The 23106-nt window shown below is 39.3% G+C and overlaps 1 protein-coding gene across 2 annotated transcripts in view; it reads right to left on the reverse strand.

Moving 5' to 3' along the window:
- zbtb16a (zinc finger and BTB domain containing 16a) overlaps positions 1-18133 on the reverse strand; it is a 211258-nt gene extending 193125 nt beyond the window's left edge. The window contains exons 1-3 of one of the 2 annotated variants that reach the window (XM_038290363.1): positions 17978-18114; positions 17691-17817; positions 12713-14039 (exon numbers count right to left, since the gene is read on the reverse strand). In XM_038290363.1, the coding sequence (XP_038146291.1) occupies positions 12713-13950 (1238 nt within the window). In that variant the 5' untranslated portion in view covers positions 13951-14039; positions 17691-17817; positions 17978-18114. Of the gene's footprint in view, positions 1-12712; positions 14040-17690; positions 17818-17977 lie in introns of both variants that reach the window. The other variant, XM_038290362.1, reaches the window with a different exon arrangement.
- Positions 18134-23106: the final 4973 nt, after the last annotated feature.

Below are 23106 nucleotides of genomic sequence, written 5' to 3' on the forward strand. Positions count from 1 at the left end.
ACATATGCATAACATGTCCCTTTATAAAGAAACTGTTTCAAGTTTTAAAGTAAAAAAAAAAATCTATTAAAAAACTATAGAAATGTCCCCAAAAAAAGTTTATAAAACAAACCACTGGACTTTGTTTTCCAAGTTTGAAGATGTTTCACTTCCCATCCTGGAATCTTTTACAAATTGTAAAAAGCAGAAGTTTTCTGGCGACGCACTTGTGCATAAAAATAAATAAAGTAAATCAAGTGCCTGGTGCCATTTTAATTTTTTTAGGCAGTTGGACGCTACTCTGGGAAAACTCCGCCCACTCCTGGAGCTGTTCCAGAGTAGCTTCCACTGCCTTTATAGAACCACTGTGGAAAAGTACTGCCTTATCAGTGGCAGTCCTGTCGATATCTGAAAATAAGCTGCCAAACTCTTTATTTTATTTATAGTTCATGACACACAGGTGAGGGTATTTATTATCAAGATTCTTTACACTGTTGGGCACAGCAGAAAAGTTTCAGAATTTTTGCTTTTTAATAACAGTAACAGGATAAGGGTGCAGATAATATTTTGAAGTGTTGTTTTTTTAACCCAATACAGAAAAAAAGAAATAGGGCGGCGGTGGCCTAGTGCTTAGAGCATTGCGTTTGGGTTCCAGAGGTTATGAGTTCAAGCCCTACTCCCATGGACTGCCACTCTGGGTCCCTGAGCAAGACCCTTAAGCCAACACTGCTCCCTGGGCACTGCACGATGGCAGCCCACTGCTCCCCCAGCAGATGGATTAAATGCAGAGGTAAATTCCTCCAGTGTGAGATCAATAAAGTAAAAAAAAAAAAAAAAAAAAAAAAAAAAAACGTGTAATGTTATTATAAAATCTTACCACGGATTAATCTTATGCTCGCAATTAATGTTACAGGGTTTTTAAAGGAAATCCATGTTTGTCAAAGAACACTATTGCCACCTACTGGTTTGTGACGTCACGGTGCGGTATCGGCTGTTGATCAAGTCCCAGTGCTGTATCTGGTGTTTGTCACAACACACTATTATTCATGACTGCGACGACTAGTGCACTATGTGAAGGGGAGAGTAACGGATTATTTACGTGTTTTTTCTCTGGCCAGAAGTTCAGTGGCAAAACTCCCTCTTCAAGGTTGGCAATCCAACGAGGAACCCGTCCGTGGAGGATCAGGAATCGGAAAGGTGACATAACTAATTTCTTTTTTTTCACTTTTACCCCCATCCAACCGCCCATGCACGTGGGCATTGTCAGTTTAACTATAGCTCTCGTCAATTTCAACGAAGTCCTCTGGAAATCTTCAATAATTGTTGTTGATTGCAGATGTGTCTAGTAGTTCCCATTGATTTTGCTTGTAAAGCGGGGAGAATGGCGCTAGGCTTACCGCACCGCAACGTCACTGCCGGAAGATGGCAGGAGGGAGGGGCTACTATATTTGAATCTTTTGTTTTCCATTCAACTAAAATTGTATGCACACTAACTCTTAAAGATGTTATCTGCTATTACAATAACTCTGAACATCGTGACTTTGAACATATGCTTAATTTTATTATATATGCAAAATTTTTCATTCACAAACAAAAATGTGCAAACTCGATTCCTAACATTACTCACTTTCTCTTAGAGTTGAACTCTCTGATTGCATCCCTCAAACTGATTAAAAATAAAAAGAACAACATGTTTTTTGATAGCTATAGAAAATACCTGAAACCTCTTACTGAGATTTAATAACATTTTTTTTATTTAATACTTGTCACTTGTATTTTATCGACTTTGACTGTTTCAAATAATTTTTCCTTTTAATGTTTGTTTTTTTTGTCTAGTTCAATTATTGTGTAACTCTTGTGCAAGTCTTTATATCTCCCCCTCTGATGTGCTGTCCCTTAATACAAAACCTGTTTGTTTTGTACATTTGCTCAATAAAGTAAAAAAAAAAAAAAAAAAAAAAAAAAAAAAAGGTGTTACTATATGTGGGCAAAAATGGCCACTCCCAGACTCAGTGTAATATTGTTTTTATTTTTTTACTGATTAATGCTAAATTCATTAAATCACTGCAAACATATTAGTTTTAGGTATAAATAAGGATCCAATGTTTATTCCTTGCTGACCGGACATTTCCTTTAAATTGTTTTTAAATTATGCAATATAAGTAGTAAAAAAACTGTGTAGAAATAGAAAAGTTGGGAACGGTGATCAACAACATTGGGAGTTGTTTTGACACGATTTCATTTACATGAATAAGACTGGAACCACTTCATCATAGGAGTGATAAGTATTCCATCCTAAATCCACCTGTTGAGGCAACATGACGCCCCCAGCAATGAAGAGTTGGATAAAAAACCTACATGTTGTTTCTATGTCCTCATTTTCCTACCTGAGAGCTCCTTTGTGGCAGGTGACGTTAGAGAGAATAGGGGCTAATTTTTTGAAGACCGGCTTCATAGCGTGCTGATATCACTCCATTGGGGCCCCTTGCCAATCTCTGGCGAACCATTCAAGTGGCAACAAAGAGGCTAATTAGAAGCTCTCCCACTTTAAGCCACGAAGGGCTCCGTTTTTGATACTTCCCAGGGAGGCTAGGGGGCCTCCGAGGTGGCAATGGCAGCATTTCACGCACACAAATTAACACTCACACACACACACAGGATATTTGTGAGCACACTTGGTTTGGCCCTTTGGCTGGAGCACATTTTCTCTTTGTGGTCGCCCTCCTCACAGTCTGCCAGACTGATAGAATCAAATAGAAGGAACCAACACATCTTCTTTCATGTGACGGGGACCCAGAGAGGGGATGCTAATGGGATATTGATGGGATTAGAACCCAGAGCGACCAGGAGAACAGAGGAAAGGGGCGCCATGAACCAGAAGTAAAATTTATTGGATTTGCTGATTTTAACTGGAGACTTGACAAAGATGTATGAAGCATATTAAGGTGAAGACATTCGAACAGAGATAAACATTTGCCAAATATCTCTCAAGCCTTCTTAAAAAATTGCACAATGTGTATTTATTTATAAACCAACAGCTTCTGGGGCCCAAGATAGAAATCAGGAAGTTGAAACCGATAACACATTTGCATTTCCTGATAAGAAGTTGCAATTAGGACATCAACCCCAATCCCAAAAGAGAGAAAACACACCCTGCAGTACATTGCGATGAACTGTTAAATGTTTGTGATAAAACATACTCTACGCATCTACATTTTTGATATATGATATTACCTTAAAAGATAATTTTTTTCTATTTGGCAACACTGGAATTTTTGAACATAAATGCCTTGTAATAGATCATTTAGCATTTTAGTTTGACTTGGGTCCAAACTTTGATTCAGCCAATCTAGAAGCTTAATTATCTAATGAATGAGTCATTTAGAGATGGATATACTGGTTTCATTCGAATGATAACCCAAATATAGATGCCTGGGCTTATTATCATGAACTGATAGCTGGAAATTTTCCTTCAAAATGTTCTGCTAATAGCAGGGTACATATTGCTAACAGTTAAAGACATAATATGCAACATTTTTCAGTTAATTAATGTGTTCCATAACGTTTTGGATGATTAAATGAGTCATTTCAGGTCGAACAAAGGTTTTCTCGGCCGCCCTGGTGGTCTGTAGGGGAAATACCGTACTTGCAATTGCAGGAGCCCTCGGCCCGCACCCACAGGCTCAGAAGTCTCGTGCATCGCGAGAGTCGGTCTTGCTTTACGCCGAGAACTGCTACACGCCCCCAGTGAAAGGCATGCTCGTTGCTAGCGCAGTGGCGATATTTGTGCAGTTATCATGGCGGAACCAGCGAGAAAACAGCGAAAGCCCATGTCGGAGCGGGCAAGAAAGAGGAAAAGGGCTCTGGACAGAGCTCAAAACAACCGCGCCTGGCTTGACGAGGAAACCAGGAGAACAGCTGAGCATATTTACGAAAGTGCACTTTTACTTTCGCCCTCTGGGGGGAGCCTCGCTGGAAAATCAACACCGGTTGCATAGTGTACCTTTAAGGTAAGTTGTCCAGGTCCAGAAGCACCAATGGACCATGAGGCTACCACTGTTTGTATAATATTTCTTTTCCCCCCCATTCTGAACCGTTCTAGTTTTACACCAGAATAAAGATGTGTATCTTTTAAAAACTTCCACAGAAATCTTAAAGAAACTCTTGGGGATCATAAAATAATTTTTTGTAAATGTGAGACAGCTGGGGTTCTGTTTCTGTTTCTGAACTTTTTCACAGCATTTTTTTTTTATTTGTTTAGGCACTCATATTCATATTGTGCAATCAGAGAAAGCCTGTCGAGCTTTATATGCTCCGTTTTATTTTCTGACCTTTTGGGTGAGTCGTTAATGTCCTCTCGGAGTAGTTTTGGCAGACAACCCACTGGACTGGATAACCACTGTTCCACATCTCTGTTTGCATATTTCCCAAAACCTTACAAAAGGCTTTGTACTCTGGACTTCTTTTTTCTCCAAAACTTTTCATGAATTTCATCAGAATTATGCATTATAAGTTTGTTTTTGACATCTTGAGTGCTTGATATTGCTAGACCCCTTTGATCTAACTGCGTTTTTAGATTAGTATAACATTCATTAGGCCTGTGCTTCACTAGTGCACATTAAACACTAGAGTAATGTAGAATTAGATGAATTACAAACTGCAGCATATGCTTTTTCATAATACTGTACAATCAAACACACATTGCACACTTGCACTGCTGCACACTCAGTCAAAGTCTATAACAGTATCTCCAAAACTCTTTCCTGACCAGAGTGGCCCCAGGAGGAAAAAGATAGGGGCCTTACTGCCACACTTAAATTTTTTTCACTCAAGTGTATCCCTTTACTCTTATCTTAGAAAAAAAGGTGTTTTAATCACCCTGCTGATCAGATCGCTCCCCTTTACTGCCAACCTCGTTCTTTACATTAAAGCTACTACCACCTTTCTCAGGCGATGCTTTTTGCAACATTTCCAAATCTAAAACAATCAATTTGACCAGATGATATCACAGGCCTGAATAACAATCTACCACTGAATCCGTCTTGAGATGTGCGCTTGTGTGTATGTGCAGCTGATTCCACATGATGTATCCCCACCCAGCGTTAAGTCTTTAATCGATACATCTCCCTATCCTGACAGTGAGGACAGAGCCCAGATCTGAGATCAGAGCGATGGCGGTGTAAATCTTTACGGTTCAACCGTCGCCTTTTAAAGCCTGCCTGTAATTGGGCTTCAGCCAGCAGCTGCCTCAGCCGCGGCCATCATTGAGGGCTAAGTCAAATTGGGTTCTCCTGAGGGGCACAAAAAAACACCGCATGGCCTATATGGACAAAAAAAAAAAACCTGTGTGTGAAGATAAAAAAAGAAAACGTCAAATAGCCCTCCGCTGTTGTCCGTGGCTCAGGTTTTTGAAGAGGTGTTTTCTTTAAGTGGGAGTTTTTGTGCTACTGGATTATTACAACAGAATGTACTGTAACTGCGAGTGCAAGCCGGGAAGACCAAGCCTGCTGAGTGATTTCAAATAGGGGGTAATCCACTGCCATGTAATGGATGCTTTGTTGTCTGGCAAAATGCTTCCAGCTTCACAGGTTAGAACCATGAGCCATTTGCTCTTTTCAATCTCTTTTTTTTTGGGGATTATGCATTGTTTTCTGAAAGGCAGCCTGAGAAGGTATGTGCCATATCGAAGCTTTAGATCTCTTTTATGTGTCCATTATTACAGCCCACAGTGGGTCTTTATTTGAATGGGTAAAGTTAAAGGAAGACAGCTCAGGCAGTGCTGTCAACTAACACTGACGGCTGCTGTATTAAAGTTCAGCTTCGCAGCTCTGGGTGTCTGTCATTTCTACATGGCACCTGTCATTGTGAGTTTTCTGCAACCGCTCAGTCATAAACTGATACCTCTGCTGGAACTCAAGTTACACACCCAACTCGGTGATGTACATCATTAAATAAAAAAGCTAATTTACTCCTAAGATGCTTGTTGTTCCTGAGGCTTACTTAGCTGCTAATGGGATGACAATACATTTGACATTTACAATAGCTTAATACAATTTATATATTTAAGCTGGCATTTCTGTAATTGTTGTTGAATATTCCAGTCATTGTATCTATTCTTAATAAACCGCATTTTCTTGTGCTTCTTTGTTTCCCATCTTCTCATTGTTCCCACCATATTATATATATATATAAAATTCACTGCAACCCATTGCCTTTAGAATTATAAAACAGAGTCCACCTGTGTGCGATGCACTCTTAAAGCAGCTGCTCTGTGGAAGGCTTTAGAGGTTATTTAGAGAACATCCCAGAAAAATGAAGACCAAGACACAAAGCAAATGGCACAGCAAGCACTATTTATAAATTAGTAAAAATGTCATAAAATTAGAATTTCTCCTTAGTTTAAGTAGGTAAATAAGATCTGCTCATGGAGTTAGTATTTTTACCCTTAAAATAAAATAATTAGATATTATGCAATAAGAGACAACAGTTGTTTTTCTTATTATAAATGTAAATTGCATTATTTCATTGGCAAAGTATCTTACATACCTGCTTAATTTAAGACTAAATTATTTTATTTTAAGAAAACATGACTCACTTTTTTGAAGTGAGGCCAGGATAAAGTTGTGAAAAGGTTTAGGTTATAGTATAAAACTTTTTTTTAACCCTTTAAAGGCTGATCCAAGAATAAAACAAAACAGAAAATTACTTTTTTTTGGTTTGAAGTCCTTATTTGGCCTTTTAACAAAATATGTAAAAAGAAAAAACAGAAATACATTTTTGATATGCGATAAGTCAAGATTATTTTTTGTGTAGTCTTCTGCCCTCTGTTATCAGGTATATCTGATTGTGTACAATAGGATTTTGAGCAAAGTTTTTACCATTAAATTATGCAAAAGGTGTCAGACGCAAAACATTTCAGAAACCGTATGTATCAAATACGATACATTTGGCATTACAGGGTTAAATATCTCCCAAAGCAATGTTCAACACATCATCTGAACATGGTAGGAAGGTAGACCCACTACTGACCTACTTGCAAGACATAGACGTCAACCTGAAAGTATATAAATGCGCTGCCACTATCATTCTATAATTTGTAATATACTCTACACATCACATACAAACAGGTGGTTCATGGCATTGCAATAAAATAAAATAAAAATACAATAGAAGATCCAGTCCGATAAAACAAAATCTTTTCCAAAATAAATCTGACAACTACTTTTCACCTTTAAAGTTTTGCAGGCTGCTACTATCTTATGGCCACTTGAACCCAACGGTCTACTTGCTCATAGTGTGGCTACTACAAAATGGGCTAGTTAATGGTTGATGGTGGCTAAAGCAGCCACTCAAGGGTCAGAGCATGTTTGGAAATAATCTCTATACCTTCCACTGACCTCTCCAGCCTTTATATACCTGTGTTTGCATACTTCGTTATCACCTGCAGCAAACGTATTGGAACCGCTATCGGGCTTCAATCAGCTCTTGGTTTACTAGGAAGGATTGCCAAGGGTTATCTGTCTCACTCTGATCTGCACAGATAAGGGCCTTGGGCTGGCTGTTTAAACACCTGGGGCCCCGGGTATTAGAGCTCCCTTCGTCTCCCTGTTTTTTTGCCACAAAAGAAGAGGAAATGGAAGAGTGGGAGCTGCCTGCTGCAGCCAAAGAGGGAATGTGTGTGAAAAGTAATGAAGAGTGTGTGCGCGTGCAGAGGTTAATGCGGGGGTGATTATTTCCCACCACTTCTGCCCACCATACACCCTGAGACTATGACAATAAGACAATAAGCTGAGGGGGAGGAAAAGGATGGCGTCTTAAATTTTAGTCAACATAGCAGCATAAAATATGAGTTAAGGTATATCTAGAATTGATCTCTGGGTTTTTTTAAAGGTTTACAATGAAAAATCTCTGTTTCACATATGGGATGTACCATGTGGCAGTCATTTGCATGAAAATAGACGATTAAGTGAAAGAGATAGAGTCAGGGCTGTTCTGTGAACTGGCTGCTGAGTTTAGAATACCAAACAGAAAGGGTTTTCCTTTCCTCAGCTGTTACCCTGCCTTTGCAGAATCACCTACAGCTCCCCATTTCACATATGCATTTAGCCGTTAATCTCCCAAGTGTTGGTTACTTTCTTAGAGTGAGGGTTACTAAAATATTGCAGTAATCCTGTCTGCCTGAAGCCCTGACAACGTTTAGGCTGAGCGGCCCTTCAGAAATAAACCTATGACTTATCAGTGAGGAGGTGATGATGTGCCGGCTTGTCGGAGAGGAGGAGGAAGGAAAAGTTGTGGTCAGCTGGGGGATTGCTGATGTTTAGAAAACTTGACCTCAGGTCCTTAAGAGTGGGCCCTACATTCAGTTTCAGGCTCCTCTTTTAAATGTAATAAATGTCAAACAGAATTGGTAATGAAGTGCAGAAGTCTTTACATTTTTATATCTTTTTGTATATATACATTTAAAGTATCTCCCACTCTTGTCTACACGATAGAATAAAAGCCTTGAATTATTCAAACATAAAAAAACAATATACCGCATGATAAATATTGACATAAATAAATAAAATAAAAAAACATATTGCCTGCTACGAAAAGCAATCCCCATCAGATATGTATTGTTTCGGTATACGATATATTTGAGTAAAGCTTTAAAAAGCAAACACCTACATTCTGCTGTATTCCTAAAACTTTTTATTTTTCAAATAATTTACCTTCTTATGGAATGGTAGATATTAGCTGGTTAATTGGTCATCTATACAAGTTTCTTTAAAAGATATCGGCGTGCCACAAGCCATCCATGATTTTCAGATTGCTTGCAAACTGCCATTTTTTTTTTATTAAGGGAATAAAGTTGGAGCCTTTAGATTTTTTTGATGGCAATAAAAAAGGCATTTATCTTAAAACTTGTACATATATTCACCTGGGACATCAATATCCCAGTTTTATTCATTCCTGCCTATTTTGCACTAAAAAACATGCTTCTTAGTCCTTGTGGAACCGGTCTTAAGTGGATTCGTGTAGGTGTTCATTCTGATATAATCCAGGGCAGAGAGGAATGGAAAAGGGCAGAGGGCAGATTTATTCAGGAAGTGGGTACTTTCTGATGCATTCATTGCAACACTGAAGCACACACACAGACACCTCACAGCACTGACCCGTGCCACATCTGGAAACAATTACACTCATGTTCTGACTTGACCTGCGTGCACCCAGGTTAAACTTTTTTCATGTGCTTGTCGTTGGGGTGGAGGGTGGGGTTGCAGAGCAGAGGTGACCCTGACACGCTGGCTGTGGGGAAATGTTGTGTAATTAGTGCAAAAGAACAGAACTCTGCCTGTCTGAAAAAAGAACATAAAGAATCCTGAGGTCTTTGACGGGATATACGCGGAGATAAAGAAGATGAGGCGCCAACTTGATGCGCTGCTCAATGACCCACGGAGGAATTTGCGAGGACATGAAGAGCATCTGAATTATCAGGCTTCTCTGCTTCGCGCGCCGGCACTTTCATGTGCGGACGGCTGCGGATGATGCAATGTTTGATTTCTACACTTCAGGAGGCTGTCAGGACAGCGCATGCAATATTAAACAGTGTCGTGTCGGTGTATCAACCAGACTAAATTAACCCATTAGTATGCTACGGTGCAAAGCGGGAAGATCAATGCATGAAACGGTTTGGAAATCTCCTTTGATACAAGATTTCCCAGCTTGAGCGAATTGATGAAATTCCTCTTGAAACACAGGCAACTATTTCAGACACCCCCACCTCCCCCCAAAAAACAGAATCTGGTGAAGCTTGTCCATTAAAAAAAGTGTGACTACACTGTTGCCTCTTACATAGAGGTTGAAGCGGGTTTTTAAAGCTGTTTGTGCTTGAAGAGAATTGATCATTAGCAGCTGGAAATCTACCTGAATGTTTACCTTTTTCCCCATAAAGCAAAATTGTGTCGGTCCGTGGTGGATTTCCATCTTTTATATAATGAATAATGGGCACTTTTTACGAAGGCCAAACAAATAGAAACGCTTTCAGAAGTAATTGCCAGCGCCACAGGAGTAAGAGACTTCATTGCTGTTATTAAATGGCGGAGAAACATAGTGAGAGGCTCTAAACAAGGACGACTCTCTCATGAGTAAAAGCTATTCCATAATTTCCAATATTTTCTTTTTTTTGGTGGGGGAGCAGCTCCATTAGGGGCTGGGACAGAACCACCTGTAAGTTGTGAGAAGAGGTTGGGGGTAGGGGGGTATTGAACTTTAACCACTGTGCTTTCTTATTGATCTAAGCAAACATTGCAGGGTGAGAAGGTGGCCTTGAATGCAGGAAAATGCCTCCTGTTGAGGGAGAACTCAGACTGTTAAAATCCCAGAAACACACAGTAAGGAACACCGAGTGAATCAACCGGTTTAAAAAGCTGCAGGGCTGATATATCGTCTCCTGCCACTCCCCTCTCCTAGAACTACCTCCTTGTCTCAGAGCCCAGCTTCAGCACTCATTTCCTGAGCTGACCGTCTACTCCAATTATCAAGCCAATAAAGGACCCCCTTGTGCAGTTATGGGAAAAGGAGTACGGTCCAGGACAAGGGGGTTCCACAGTAGTAAGTGTCTGCGATGGCTGCTGCCCACATATTGGAAGGTGTGACTAATGGTCTTGGACAATGTTGAGACAGCGCTGCTCCGGCAGTCACCTGGGCAGGCATAGCAGTTACTGGAGAAGGGAATCTCCTCGCTGGAGCTGTCAGCCAAGGACAACTGCAGTTTGTGTGAAAACAAAATGATGTGAACTCTTCAAACGTGGCACAAGGTAACTGGAGGGATTTCTTTCTTAGTGAAAAATACCCCCAAAACGTATCAAATGATTGTTGGCAAAATGCCAAGTACTTTTCCCTCACTGAATAATAACCAGAGGTGTTTAATAGTATATCAGTGGGATCTGCACATAATTATAAGAAATAAGATATATTTAAAATAGCAATTCAACATCAATCAGTTTCCTGGTACAAATACAATCTCTATGCATCAACAAAAGAGACTTGTATACTTGTATACTACTACTTTTAGCTTTAGGGAGTAACAATGAACCAACTGATCCAACAGTCATAACATGCATCCTAGTGATCATGTGTAAAGCAGCCATTACTTGAAAGGAGGGTGTTTATATTAGCAACAGTAAAAAAGTTTGAACCGTTAAGATAGTCATACAGAACAGACAAATGGATCTTATTTAAAGACAATGTGCTGTTGTAGAACCGTCTCTCTGAAAGCCTTGGTGATAGTGGTTATCACAAGAATTACTTAGAGGAATACAAAAAAAACTAAATTAAAACCAAAAAAAGAAAACAGAAAAGTAACATTCCCATGACTGGAACTAAAGCCAGAATGGCAAAGATTCAGCAGTAAATGGTCAGCTGGTGACTAGAGAAGGTCTAAGCTATGATCATATCTTTTAAGTAGCAGCTATTTCAAGAAAATTCGGCCACAAAGAATGCCCTTTTGGTGTATACTTTGCCTTAAGGGCCTGCAGTGATTCCTCTCAATAGTAGATTGTGCTGCTGATAAAGCAACCTATTTTTAACAACTGTCAACAGAAAAAGAGGTATAGAGGAAGTACATTACTATTACAACTAAATCTAACATTCTTCTGCAAAAATAGAACTTTCTTGCCATTTTACAAGTGTATCAAAGGTCTAGTGATACATATTCTCTTTCTGTGTTTATGCCTGTATAACCAGACATGCTTTCAGACTCTACATTGCTGTCATTCCTGTTTAACAAGTGCCACTAAGGCTTAAGGTGGACAGTACACAAAAAAGTGTGCAACTGGCAAAACAACGGGACATGCCCCCAAGAACTGTACATGCAGGCATGTTTCTGCCGAGAGCATAAGCAAGGCAATACAGTTATCGTAACGTAATAAACAGAACTGTATACATAAGCATAAACTGTATGATATTTTGAAATAAAGTAAAAACATCAGTTGAAGAGATTACTGTTCGCCAAATAACATGTGTAGGACTCCATGATACATGAATATGTGACAGTTCTCTCAGAGAACTGCCTCAATTGTTTTTTTTTGTGTGTTTTTTTTAAACATATTTTACAGTTAAATCTCAACAAACACAGGAAATGCAGTCAGGTGTTATTTAACCCCTGCAGAGTTTGTTAAGTTTTATATTGACTCAAGATCTGCATGCTGATAGAAACTATGACAGCATCAGTACACGTGTAATTTGGTCCTTTCAATATTTTCAGTGATTTAAGTTTAGCTTTCTGTTGGACTGTTGTAAAATCTAGTTTCATAATGACTGGAAAAGCAACATTTCATACACCTCACTATCTCTCAGAAGCAGCTTTTGTCCAGTATGAATACAAAATTTCTCTCTGGTCTACGATCTCTTTTTGATATGGTCAAACAGAGCATTTCTTCAACCTAATTTTTTTTTTCTAAAGCCCACTTGTCTCTACTGTTGCAGTCCCACTTCTGTCTAAAGACAGACAATAAACTAGCAGCCTCTGCTGTACTACTGACAATGGTTGAACTTTAAGAGAGGCTGCATATTAAAATATGCACTAGTGTAAATATAGTTAAAGACACACAACTGAAGAATATTTTGATTACAAAACAGCAGTGTCCAGTAAGACCTACTTTAGAGACGTCTAACATAATGCATATTTTGAAGTTTCAGGGTCAAACGTCAAGGCTGGACTCAGTAGATAGCAAATCAAGGAGAGACTTACCTGTGCTGCTCTACAGCTTCATTATCTGGCAGCTCTGCACCGCAAACGTTGCACCGTTCATGCTGGTTCCTGCCATCCGGCTTCATGCCCACTGCCAGCTCACCCAGCTTACTGAAGAATTCTCTCTGGATGAAGCTCTGTGGCAGAAGCCCCCCATAGGTGCTGAAGTCCATAGACATAGCCAGAGCTGGAGACATGGGGAGGGCGGAGGCCATGGACACCGGCATGGACATCATGGCGTCTGATTTGTGATTAACAGGGAGGGAGTATAGCGAGGCGAGATGTTTCTCTGTCATTCCCGCCATTGCCTCCAGACCCATCTGACTGACTTCAGCTTGGTGGTCGACCATGTTTTCGTCGCGGACGTAGTGCAGTTCCCGGGCGCTGGTGATCACACTGCTTCTGGTTGGGGTTCCAGGACCATCTCGGTTCCGGTCTTCTCCGCTCCGGTCTCCATTGCTGGAGGCACTGGACTCCATGTTTTGAGGGCTTTCGTGGCCGTTTCCACTCATGTCTACCTGCATGTTTTCAGTCTTGATCTCAGACATTAGGTGATGAGAGTTAGCGTGGATTAGCTGCTCACCACCAAAGCCTTGCTGCAGCAGAGACTGGCCAATGCTCATCAGGCTGTCCACTGCAGCTTTGGTGGGACTCAGGTTGGAGACGTTAAAGGAAGTAGAGACGGAGGGACTCTGGTCTACTACACCAGACATTTTGGAAGATTGTTGGGTACCTGACAAATAGGAGCTCTCCATGGAATGTTTTTTAGAGATCTTGGCTCCATTCTGGCCTTTACGTTCTTCATCCTCCTCTGTGCTGCCGTCGTTAGCGCTGACCTCAACGTCGTTTTCATCCGAGGACTGAATGGTTTCCAGGATCTTGAGGCATTGTTCTTCCAAATACTCAATTTCCAGGATCTCTGCTGCATAAAGGAGATCATCCAAGTCCTCAACCTTGGCCTGGAGTGTGGCAGTGTAAGCATACTCCAAAATCTGCTGAAAAGTCTTTGGTGAAAGAAAGTCCAGGGTGTAATGCTGGCTGCTGCGATGGAAGAGGATTTCAAACATTTTGCTGGTGCAGGCTAGCACAGTCCGGTGAGCATGAAACTCTTGGCTGTCCACCATGATGACAACATCGCAAAGAGTCCCAGCCAGACGCATCTGGTTGGCCTTCTGCAGCAGAGCGGTGGGATGGTTGGGGTTCTGGAGCTGGATCATACCCATTTTAGTTAAATCCATTTTGTCGATGAAATCCACGAGGCCGACTCATGAGGCTTGCCTTCCCCCGTTCAGGAGAGCTTTTGGCCCTCTTTGTAAACAAGTATTACCTGCAAATAAAACAAATTAATAGATTACAACCATGACTGTGACAAATGATTTACCCCTCACATAATTCTTGTTTTTAATTCTTGATCAAATGTATTCCATAATATTAGATGTTAACAACTTTATACTGTCAGACCCTGCTAACTTGGGTTATGCAGGATGACAAGGATCTAAAGTAAAACTCTTCATTGCACTTGTTGCGAAGGAGGTACAAACATTTATTAGTTTAGGGAACAAATGCTTTTGCAAAATGGGCTAGGGGGGGTTTGTAGGATTTTTTTCCCAGAAGAAAATAATGTCTAGTTTGAAAAGCTCATTTTTTATTTACTCAGGTTTTCTTGGTCTGATGTCTAAATCTGTTTGATGATCTAAACCAGCAACAGACACACACAAAAGAAGAAAACTGTCAAAGAAAAACACTTGTTTTTGTGGCACAGCAGCTCCAAGCTCAACAAGTGGAACGTTGTCTTCCATATATTAAGTCGATTCAAATTTACTTTTTGAATATATCTTATTTGACAGTGAATGTATTCAAATCATAGCACAATTTATTATGCAAATCCAAGTGTGAGGCCACTGGAGTCTCAGATTGCAAATATCCTGCAGGGATGGTAAACAATCTGTGCGGCTGCATTGTTCTGAGAAATGTGCTCAGGGTATTGACAGTATTTTCTAAAAGGAGACAATTTGCTGGCTGTCCAACAGGCTCACCCTGCATACCAATCAGTCCGACATATGTTATGCTAAAAAGATGTCTTCATTTGCCTATCTGATGGGGATGTACACCAGTTAAACAAGAGTGAATTGCGGGACGTTCACTCCATCACTTGGCTCGCAGCGAGCGTCGACAGCCTTTCTGAAATTAAATAGCATCTTACTCAGTATTCTCATCACAGACTGGAGCAGAGAGCAGCAGCCAGGAATGGGTGGAAAAGAAAGCAGGATGAGGCAAAGGCACACAACACTGCTGCACTTAACGCCCCTCTCCGCTTCGCTCTGCTTTGCTCTGCTCTCAGGCGCTTAAAATCTCAAATGAATGAACATGTCTGTTGACTGTCTGTAATTTCATTATCCAAGTTAACAGGGCAACATGTTGCTCCACCTCATTTCTATAGCATGTTTGACCCACACTAAATAATGAGGACAGGTCCAGATTCAATTAGCAGCCCTGAGGCAACATGCACTTTAAAATTGGAAATCTTTGTATTCAGATTTGCTCAACAGGAAGTTACAGCAAACTGCTTTTTGCGTTCAATTGAATAATATTGTTGCAATAAGGTATGAATTTAAGAAACAACTAGCAGCTAGTACCTCCACTGACCCTGTTTCTGTCTGAGTTAATGGATGATGAGTCCTTAAAAAAAAAATAGGACAGTTTTGGTTGAAAAAGAAAATACTTAGAAACTATCAAACAGCCAAAGACTGGATCTGGTGGTCAAATACTGAAAAATCAAAACAATGTTCCTTATTGATTAAATGAAAGTGTAGCACACTGAATGCCTAACTATTGCCCTTTTAAAATGGGTATTTTATACATTTCAAATTAAAATAGGGTTATCTTTTAAAGTTTATCTTGTAATTTCTTAATTTTCTTTGGGATTCTGAACTAGGTATTTTCTTCTATTTAAAGTTTACTGTCTAAGAAAAATACATCGGTCAAAATCAGAAACAGCAGAAATATGAAAAGAAGTACCGACAAGCACAAGATCATGCAAATTAGATTTTTTTTCACCATCGTTCTCCTAAATCATAAACAATTGTACGGCACGGGGGGAAAAAGCTAATTTAGGGCACTTCTCTAAAACTTTCTTTTAATTCTTCCATCCTGTTTGTAAGACCTTTTCATATAAGGTCAAAGAATAAAAAAGTGAGAAACACCTAATGCAACCGTTTTTGGCAAATACTTACATCATATTTAGTTACCTTAACACAATTGTTTCATGTTAGCAGGGTAGGACATAAAACAATTATGTTAAAGTAACTAAATATGATTAAGTAAATGCCAAAAGTGGTTGCATTATTTTTTTTCCCAGAGTAACAGGGCAGAAATTCCCTGCATCAGTTCATCTCACGTTTCAAAATTTAATCAAATTTAAAAATATTTTGTAACTTTGCCCAATTGTTCAACATATAGATTAAAAACAGAGGTAAAGTGAACGTCTCACCACAAAATTTGCACCTCCACAAAAGAAAAAAAATGAATATATCCTATTATTCTTCTTGAAAAGTCCAATTCAACCTAAAAAAACAAAAACAAAAATATCAAAACATTATATTATAGCCCAATATTAAAACAGGTTGGAAGGGATGTAAAATGATACAGGCACCTATTGTTTGCAGCCAGAAAATGATCCCAGCGCTGGATGGACGGGTTGTCTTTTTGTGGGAGGGTGGGTTGGAACTAAAATCGATGGGAGTGAAGGTAATGATGAAACCATAGGTATTCCTCTGACTGGGAGAACCCCCCCCCCCCCCCCCCCCCCTCTCTGTAAACACAGATTATGCTTCAAAACCTTAGATTATCTTTATAACATGTTTGCCAATAGGAGCGATTTACAGCTCCGTAAATGATCAATGCTTGTTGCGCTCTGTGGCTTTCTTCAAAGTTCCCCTTAAGACCGACTTTAGTCTGGTCTCTATTAATAAACAAGAAGGCTGCGGAGCGTCTAGACGGCGTTATATTGAGGCAGCCGCAGCAGACAAATTATACACAAGGTTATAGATTATGCAAAGGGAGCGGGGACTAGATTAAATACATTAAGGCGGTGGAGATCGTCTCCCTAGAGGACAGTATAGATCGCTGACAATGACCATATTAGGGAGACTTTACAGAAAAGAAGGAGCAGGATCGATCAGATCACGGGTTGTCTGCCATCGCGCGCCTTGACGCGCCACAACAAGGATAAACAGCGCTCAATATTCCACACTGACACACAACAAGCGCGGAGAGAGAGAAAAAGAAATGATCAAATCTAAAAAGAGATAGAGCATTTGTGTAAATAGATATAAGTCCACCTGAGACAGAAAGGGGAACCGGAATGACGCGCAGGTGGCGAAATGAAATAGTCGGATCCAGCGAAAGGGGGGCAGGTAGGGGCTTTAATGCTGCTGAGGAGATAAAAGGGAAGGAGTGAAAAGGGAAAGAGTCAGATCAGACACATTCGATAACAAATCAATTTACCATCGCTTCTATTCTCACAGCGATTGATCAATCAAATATCCAATTGGCTGCCAATCAATTAACAGCCTGTCAGAGCGGAGGACGGATTTTTCTGAATTGTTTTGGGAATAAAGACCGGCATCTTTAGCTTTCAACCGTGATGTCACCTTAAGCTTCAATGACTCAAGCTGACGCGTAAAGAGACACTGGTGGGGAAAAAGGAGCGCATTTAAGTGGAAATTGTATATTTAGTCAAATAAAACGAGCCGATTTCCCCAATCAAAGTGACGCTGCGCTGCGCGTCATGTGGTGTCTGGCTCCCGGTGAAGCAGCCAGACCCCACGTCCTCTGACAGAATACTAACCAGACAACACGCACAGAAAGAGATGCAGGTTGGACTGGTTGGTGGGGTTGGAATGGGGGGGGCGGGTGGTGTCGGGGGGGCACGTCAACCTTAACATCTCTGAAACCGGCTAAATGCAAACTTCCACACCTTGCAGCGCAATCAGGTACACACTTGTTCCAAAGCCAGAACTCCTCAACTTGGCTGAGCCGGACTGGCGTCCGCTGGCAACTTCAGCGCAAAAGGTTGAGCGAGGACAAGCGCAGCGAGCAGAGCGCTGCAAAAACAGAAACGCATCAAAAAGAAAACAAAAAAACAAAACATCCCATATGGTGAATGAAAGTACGCGGAATAAACAGTGGGACGCGCATGCAGGGTAGTGGGTCTGGCACTTGTCGCCGGGAAACTGCAGCTGCGTTTACCGGGTCGGTACTCACCTAAGTTGCACGTTTTGACTCCGTGAAGTGCACGGGGGTTGGGGCTACAGCATAGTAAGGCAGTTCGCAGTACCCGCTCTCTCAACACGCACTAACTCCTTTCTTCTCTCGCCTCAGCAAATCAACACGGTGCTGACGTCAACGCAGCCAGTCAGCCAGACGAGCAGCAGCAGCAGCAGCAGGCAGGCAGGCAGCCGGGCGCTGAGCTGCGCTCCGTCCAAACGCTGAGAAAGTGAGACACCTAGGGGGCTGTCTCATGTCAGGCTACAGTGTAGGAAATGAAAGGTGACTGACTCTGCCCCCTTCCAGCTGTTGGAACACAAGTACAGTAGCCAACAGCTGTAATATCAACACGGACAGGGGCGCATCCAGAGGAGTTAAGGGTCTGTGGTAAAATCTGAAAATGGGGACACCTAAGATAGATAGATAGATAGATAGATAGATAGATAGATAGATAGATAGATAGATAGATAGATAGATAGATAGATAGATAGATAGATAGATAGATAGATAGATAGATAGATAGATAGATAGATAGATAGATAGATAGATAGATAGATACTGTAAAGAGCACCAACACAATATTTATTAAGTAAAAATATAACAACAAAAAAGAAGAAAAAAAACTAAAAATGCATTCAAATTGTTCCTAAAAAGCTTTTAATATTAATAATTTAACTTTATTGATCTCTCACAGGAGAAATTTACCTCTGTATTTAACCCATCCCCTTGGGGAGAAGTGGGCTGCCATTTTGCGGCGCCCGGGGTTAAGGATCTTGATAAGAGACCCAGACCCATAGTGGAGGCTGTGGGGATCGAACCGAGTACTTGTAACTTTCTCAGAGCACAAGCACACTGCTCTAACCACTTGGTCAACACTTCCCTGACTTTTTTTTAAGCTTTTGAAAATAAAGGTTTCAGTATTGTCCTCATCTGGATAAGTGTGGTATTGGAGCATATGCTGCATGCTTATTATTTAGTTCTGAATGTTATTTCTTATTCCAATGTCTAAAACTTCCATACAACCGTCTGGCAACCCATCTATCCACCATCTTAGTAGTTTTGAGGGTATCATTCCTAAATCATGACAATGTCTTCTCTTTGCTGATGCTTCATTAAATGTGTAGAATGATCCATTATTTTCCTCGCCTGGTGCTTTTCCAGACCTGAAATACATTCTCAGAATCCTTCCTCTTATCAAACAACATTTTCAAAATAAATTCAGTTTTTGTCAACAGAGTCTCATAAATATGGAAGAGGATTTGAGCCACTGAAAAAAAAAAAAAGTTAACAGATTTTTTTTTTATTTCAGTATAGTATGGGAAAAAAGTCAGAATTCTGACTTTAATCTCAGAATTCTGGCTTTAATTTCAGAATTCTGGCTTTTTTCTCAGAATTCGGACTTTTTTATTGTCAGAATTCAGTCAGAATTCTGAAAAAAAAGTCAGAATTCTGAGCAAAAAGTCCGAATTCTGAGAAAAAAGTCAGAATTCTGACTTTAACCTCAGAATTCTGACTTTTTTATTGTCAGAATTCAGTTGGAATTCTGAGATTAAAGTCAGAATTCTGGAAAAAAAAGTCAGAATTCTGACTTTTTTCCCATGTTAAACTGAAATAAAATTTAAAAATCAGTTAACTTTCTTTTTTTTTTCAGTGGCCCTAATCCTCTTCCGTACATAAAGGCAGTTGAAACAGCTGTAGCAACTCTTTCTAACAGTCAAAGTAGAGTACTTCTGATATTTGCATGAAAATATGAAAATTCACTGTATTTACTTTGTATCAACATTATTTTGTATATTCGGGGGTGATGCTCTCGTCTACTTTGTTGCTTTGGGACACGACCTATTGCCTCATCGCACCAATAACATTCTGATGAGTGAACAACAGTTTCATCTTCTCATATATAAGAAAACTTATTGCTTTAACAAATTGATTAACTTTTTTCAAATATATAAAAAATGGCATTTTTCCTGTACACATCATTTTTATGTGCATAATCAGTCCTGAGTGCTTTAATTCTCCTCTTTTTCTTTCTTCAGTAGACAGATGACCAGTGATGTAATGGATGGTACACCTCATTATTGTTTGGCCTGATAAAACTCCTAAACGTTTTATTTTTATTTTTTTATTTACTAAGAGCCCATGTTAGAGCTGTTCTGGATATAAACTTGATGAATGTTTCTGCCTTAATGCTGACTGGGAGAAACCTTTTAGCTATGGTTTAATTTTCCTCTCAACTCTTTTGTAATGCTCCCTTAAACGGCTCCATATGAGCTCTTATTCTGGCGAAATTTGCAAAGTGTTCAGCATTTAGAAACGGGAGGATTTTATCAGTGATTTATGTATAATCCAATTCGCATCGGACATCTCTGTGTTCCCCAAAAATAGTGTTATATATGATTGGCTCCTGATTTTTTTATCAAGTGATCCAATCACATCTTACTAAATCAATTGTTGATGTACCAACATGTATTGGGTGTTTTTTTTTTTTGTTTAGTTTACATTCAACACCTAGCTTTTTAAGCACAAAAAAACATATCTTTAAGGATCTAACAGCCTTCTTGTGAACATATCATACATGCTGATGAGTTTGGTCGTTTCGTCGGCCTCAGGGTCATATCAACACTCTGCTAGCTGAGGTTGATAAAGTGAAGGATAAAGTGAAGAGTCAGGGTCTGGGTAGACTTTCTAAAGGAAAACTGGTCAGACAGCATCTGCAGTGCATCACTCAGTCCTTCAGCTTGGAGGCTTGACTTTGAAAAGAAAACATCAAATCAAAATTTAGGATGCTGATATTGAATGGCAGGTATATAATATGTTTTGTTTTTATATATATATATTAAAAAAACCTTGTTTATTTCTTTGTTGGAAAGGATTTTGGCCTTGAGTCTCTTCCATAAAGGCATATTTTGCCTTGCCTTTCTTTCTCATCGTTGAGTTTATAACTGCTTTAACTGAGCAACTGAAACCTGCTTAGCATTCTGTGTTTTTTATTTTAAGTTCCTTTTTAACCACTTGGATGGCTTGTCACTTAGTTTTTTGGGTATTTTTTTTACAAACTGATCAGTTGTGTTCTATGTTTTCTTTATTCCTAGTAGGGATGCACAATATAATCGGCCCCCTATCGGTATCGGCCTTAAAACTGAATATCGGACATCGGCCACCCCACCGATATTTTACCCGATATTTGATCAGCTTCTGAGTTTCTAAAGTCTAAAAAAAATATATATATATATATCTTTTTTACAGACTTAAAAACTTCTAAAGACGAGGGAAAAATATTGATACATTAAAATATCCCAATATCTTCATATGCTGATATATTGCCATTTAAAAACACCATATCAATCTCTTTTACTAATGAAATATCGCATTATGTCATCGTTATGCTACAAAATCCCCCGAAAATTCACGAAATTTTGCCATATTTTTATATGTTGATATATTGACGAGGTATCGATCTATTTTACTAACAAAATCTCGCAAGAATTTGCAAAATATCACGAGAGTTTGTAACAGAACAATGAAATTTCACGAGATTTTGAAAGTAAAATAGATCGATACCGCGTTTTTAAAAATCTATTTGATATCAGCATATGAAAATATATTTGAGTATATTATTTTTCAGAGTGTCAGAAATGGATAACAAAACTGCTATTTTCAATGACTACTTATTTGTCCAGCTTTAACATCAGTATCGATATCGGTTATCGGCTACATGAGTTTTAAAATATCTGCATATCGGATATCGGCCAAAATCCAAATATCGTGCATCCCTAATTCCAAGAGAATGGTTCTCACTCTTGTGCACGGAGTCTGAAAGCCTTTGAAATAATGCTTTAATCCTTTCCAGACTGATTGACATTCAAACAACTCTTCTTAAATTTCTTTAGTTTGGGCCATGATGTAGCTTTCTGAGACTTTTTAGTTTACTTTAAGTTCTGGTGACCTGAAGAGTCCAGCAACGCTTGAAACAACTCTATTAACAATGACGACATTTTAGCTTCTATAGTTTTAATTTAACTTTAAGTCTTCCCCTCGCTTGGTCTTTGACCTTCTCTTTAACTTTGGGGTTAGTGAAGTTGTACCAGAACAGGCAGGTTCCAAGTAAGACGTTTCCTGACTTTATAAGTACAGCTGTAATAAGGCCTGGTGTGCCTTGGGAAACTAATCTCAGTTTTGTAAAGTGTTTAATAAAAGCTTTATGGTTTGATAAGAGCTGTGATTATTTAGAACCCAGTTGGTATGAATGGCTTTATGCACCTCAGTAATGAAACCATTGATTGAAAATCACGACCCTGATGGAATAAGTGGGAGACGATGGATGGGAGGATGATTGAAAACTTAATTTTCTCAGACTGTATTTGACATAAAGAAAAAAACATTATTATTGTTTAGATTGTGTCTTTGAGAATCAATGTGGCTCTCATTGTCTTAAACTGTCAACATGGGGGGTGAGGTTGCTTGAAGACCCAAAAGCAGAGATGAGTGAGGTAGAGATTAGTTCTTGTAAGTTTAATGAAAAACTGAGGAAAACATTCAAATACACAAAATTACTGAAAACCATAAAAGCAGCAAACATTGGTGGAAAAATCACATCAGGACCCAGAAACGAAGATCTACTAAAAACAGGAACCAGCACTGAAGAACTGCACAGGAGGAGTATATACAAGAGACAGAACAAAGACGGGTAATCAGATGATATGGAGCAGGTGTGGATGGAAGTGACTAGAAGGGAGCTAGAGGAAAGGAGACAGGAAAAGGGGGCTTAAAGGGGGTTTAAATATAACACAAAATGGAAAATAATCAAAAGATCAACAAAACAGAATTACTTAGGTAGTGAAAACTGAAAATTAAAAACTCAAGGTGCAAAAAGGGGAGAACCATAACATAAACCATAAATAACAATGACAAGTTTATGTAGAAAACTCAAAATGTATATATATAGAAGTAGCTTGTTAGGCAAATAATTTTATTTCTTGTTTTTTCTTGAATGAAAGCTCTAAAAATATGGATTTTATTTTAAATAATGGATTTTAAAAATCAAAATAAATGTAATTAAATTTTAATTGTGTTTTCTTTAAAGCTACAGTGTGTAATTTTTAGCGACATCTAACGTCCAGACTGCA

The sequence above is a fragment of the Cyprinodon tularosa genome, unplaced genomic scaffold, assembly GCF_016077235.1.
Source record: "Cyprinodon tularosa strain WSP-4 unplaced genomic scaffold, ASM1607723v1 ctg28, whole genome shotgun sequence".
Lineage (NCBI taxonomy): Eukaryota > Metazoa > Chordata > Actinopteri > Cyprinodontiformes > Cyprinodontidae > Cyprinodon > Cyprinodon tularosa.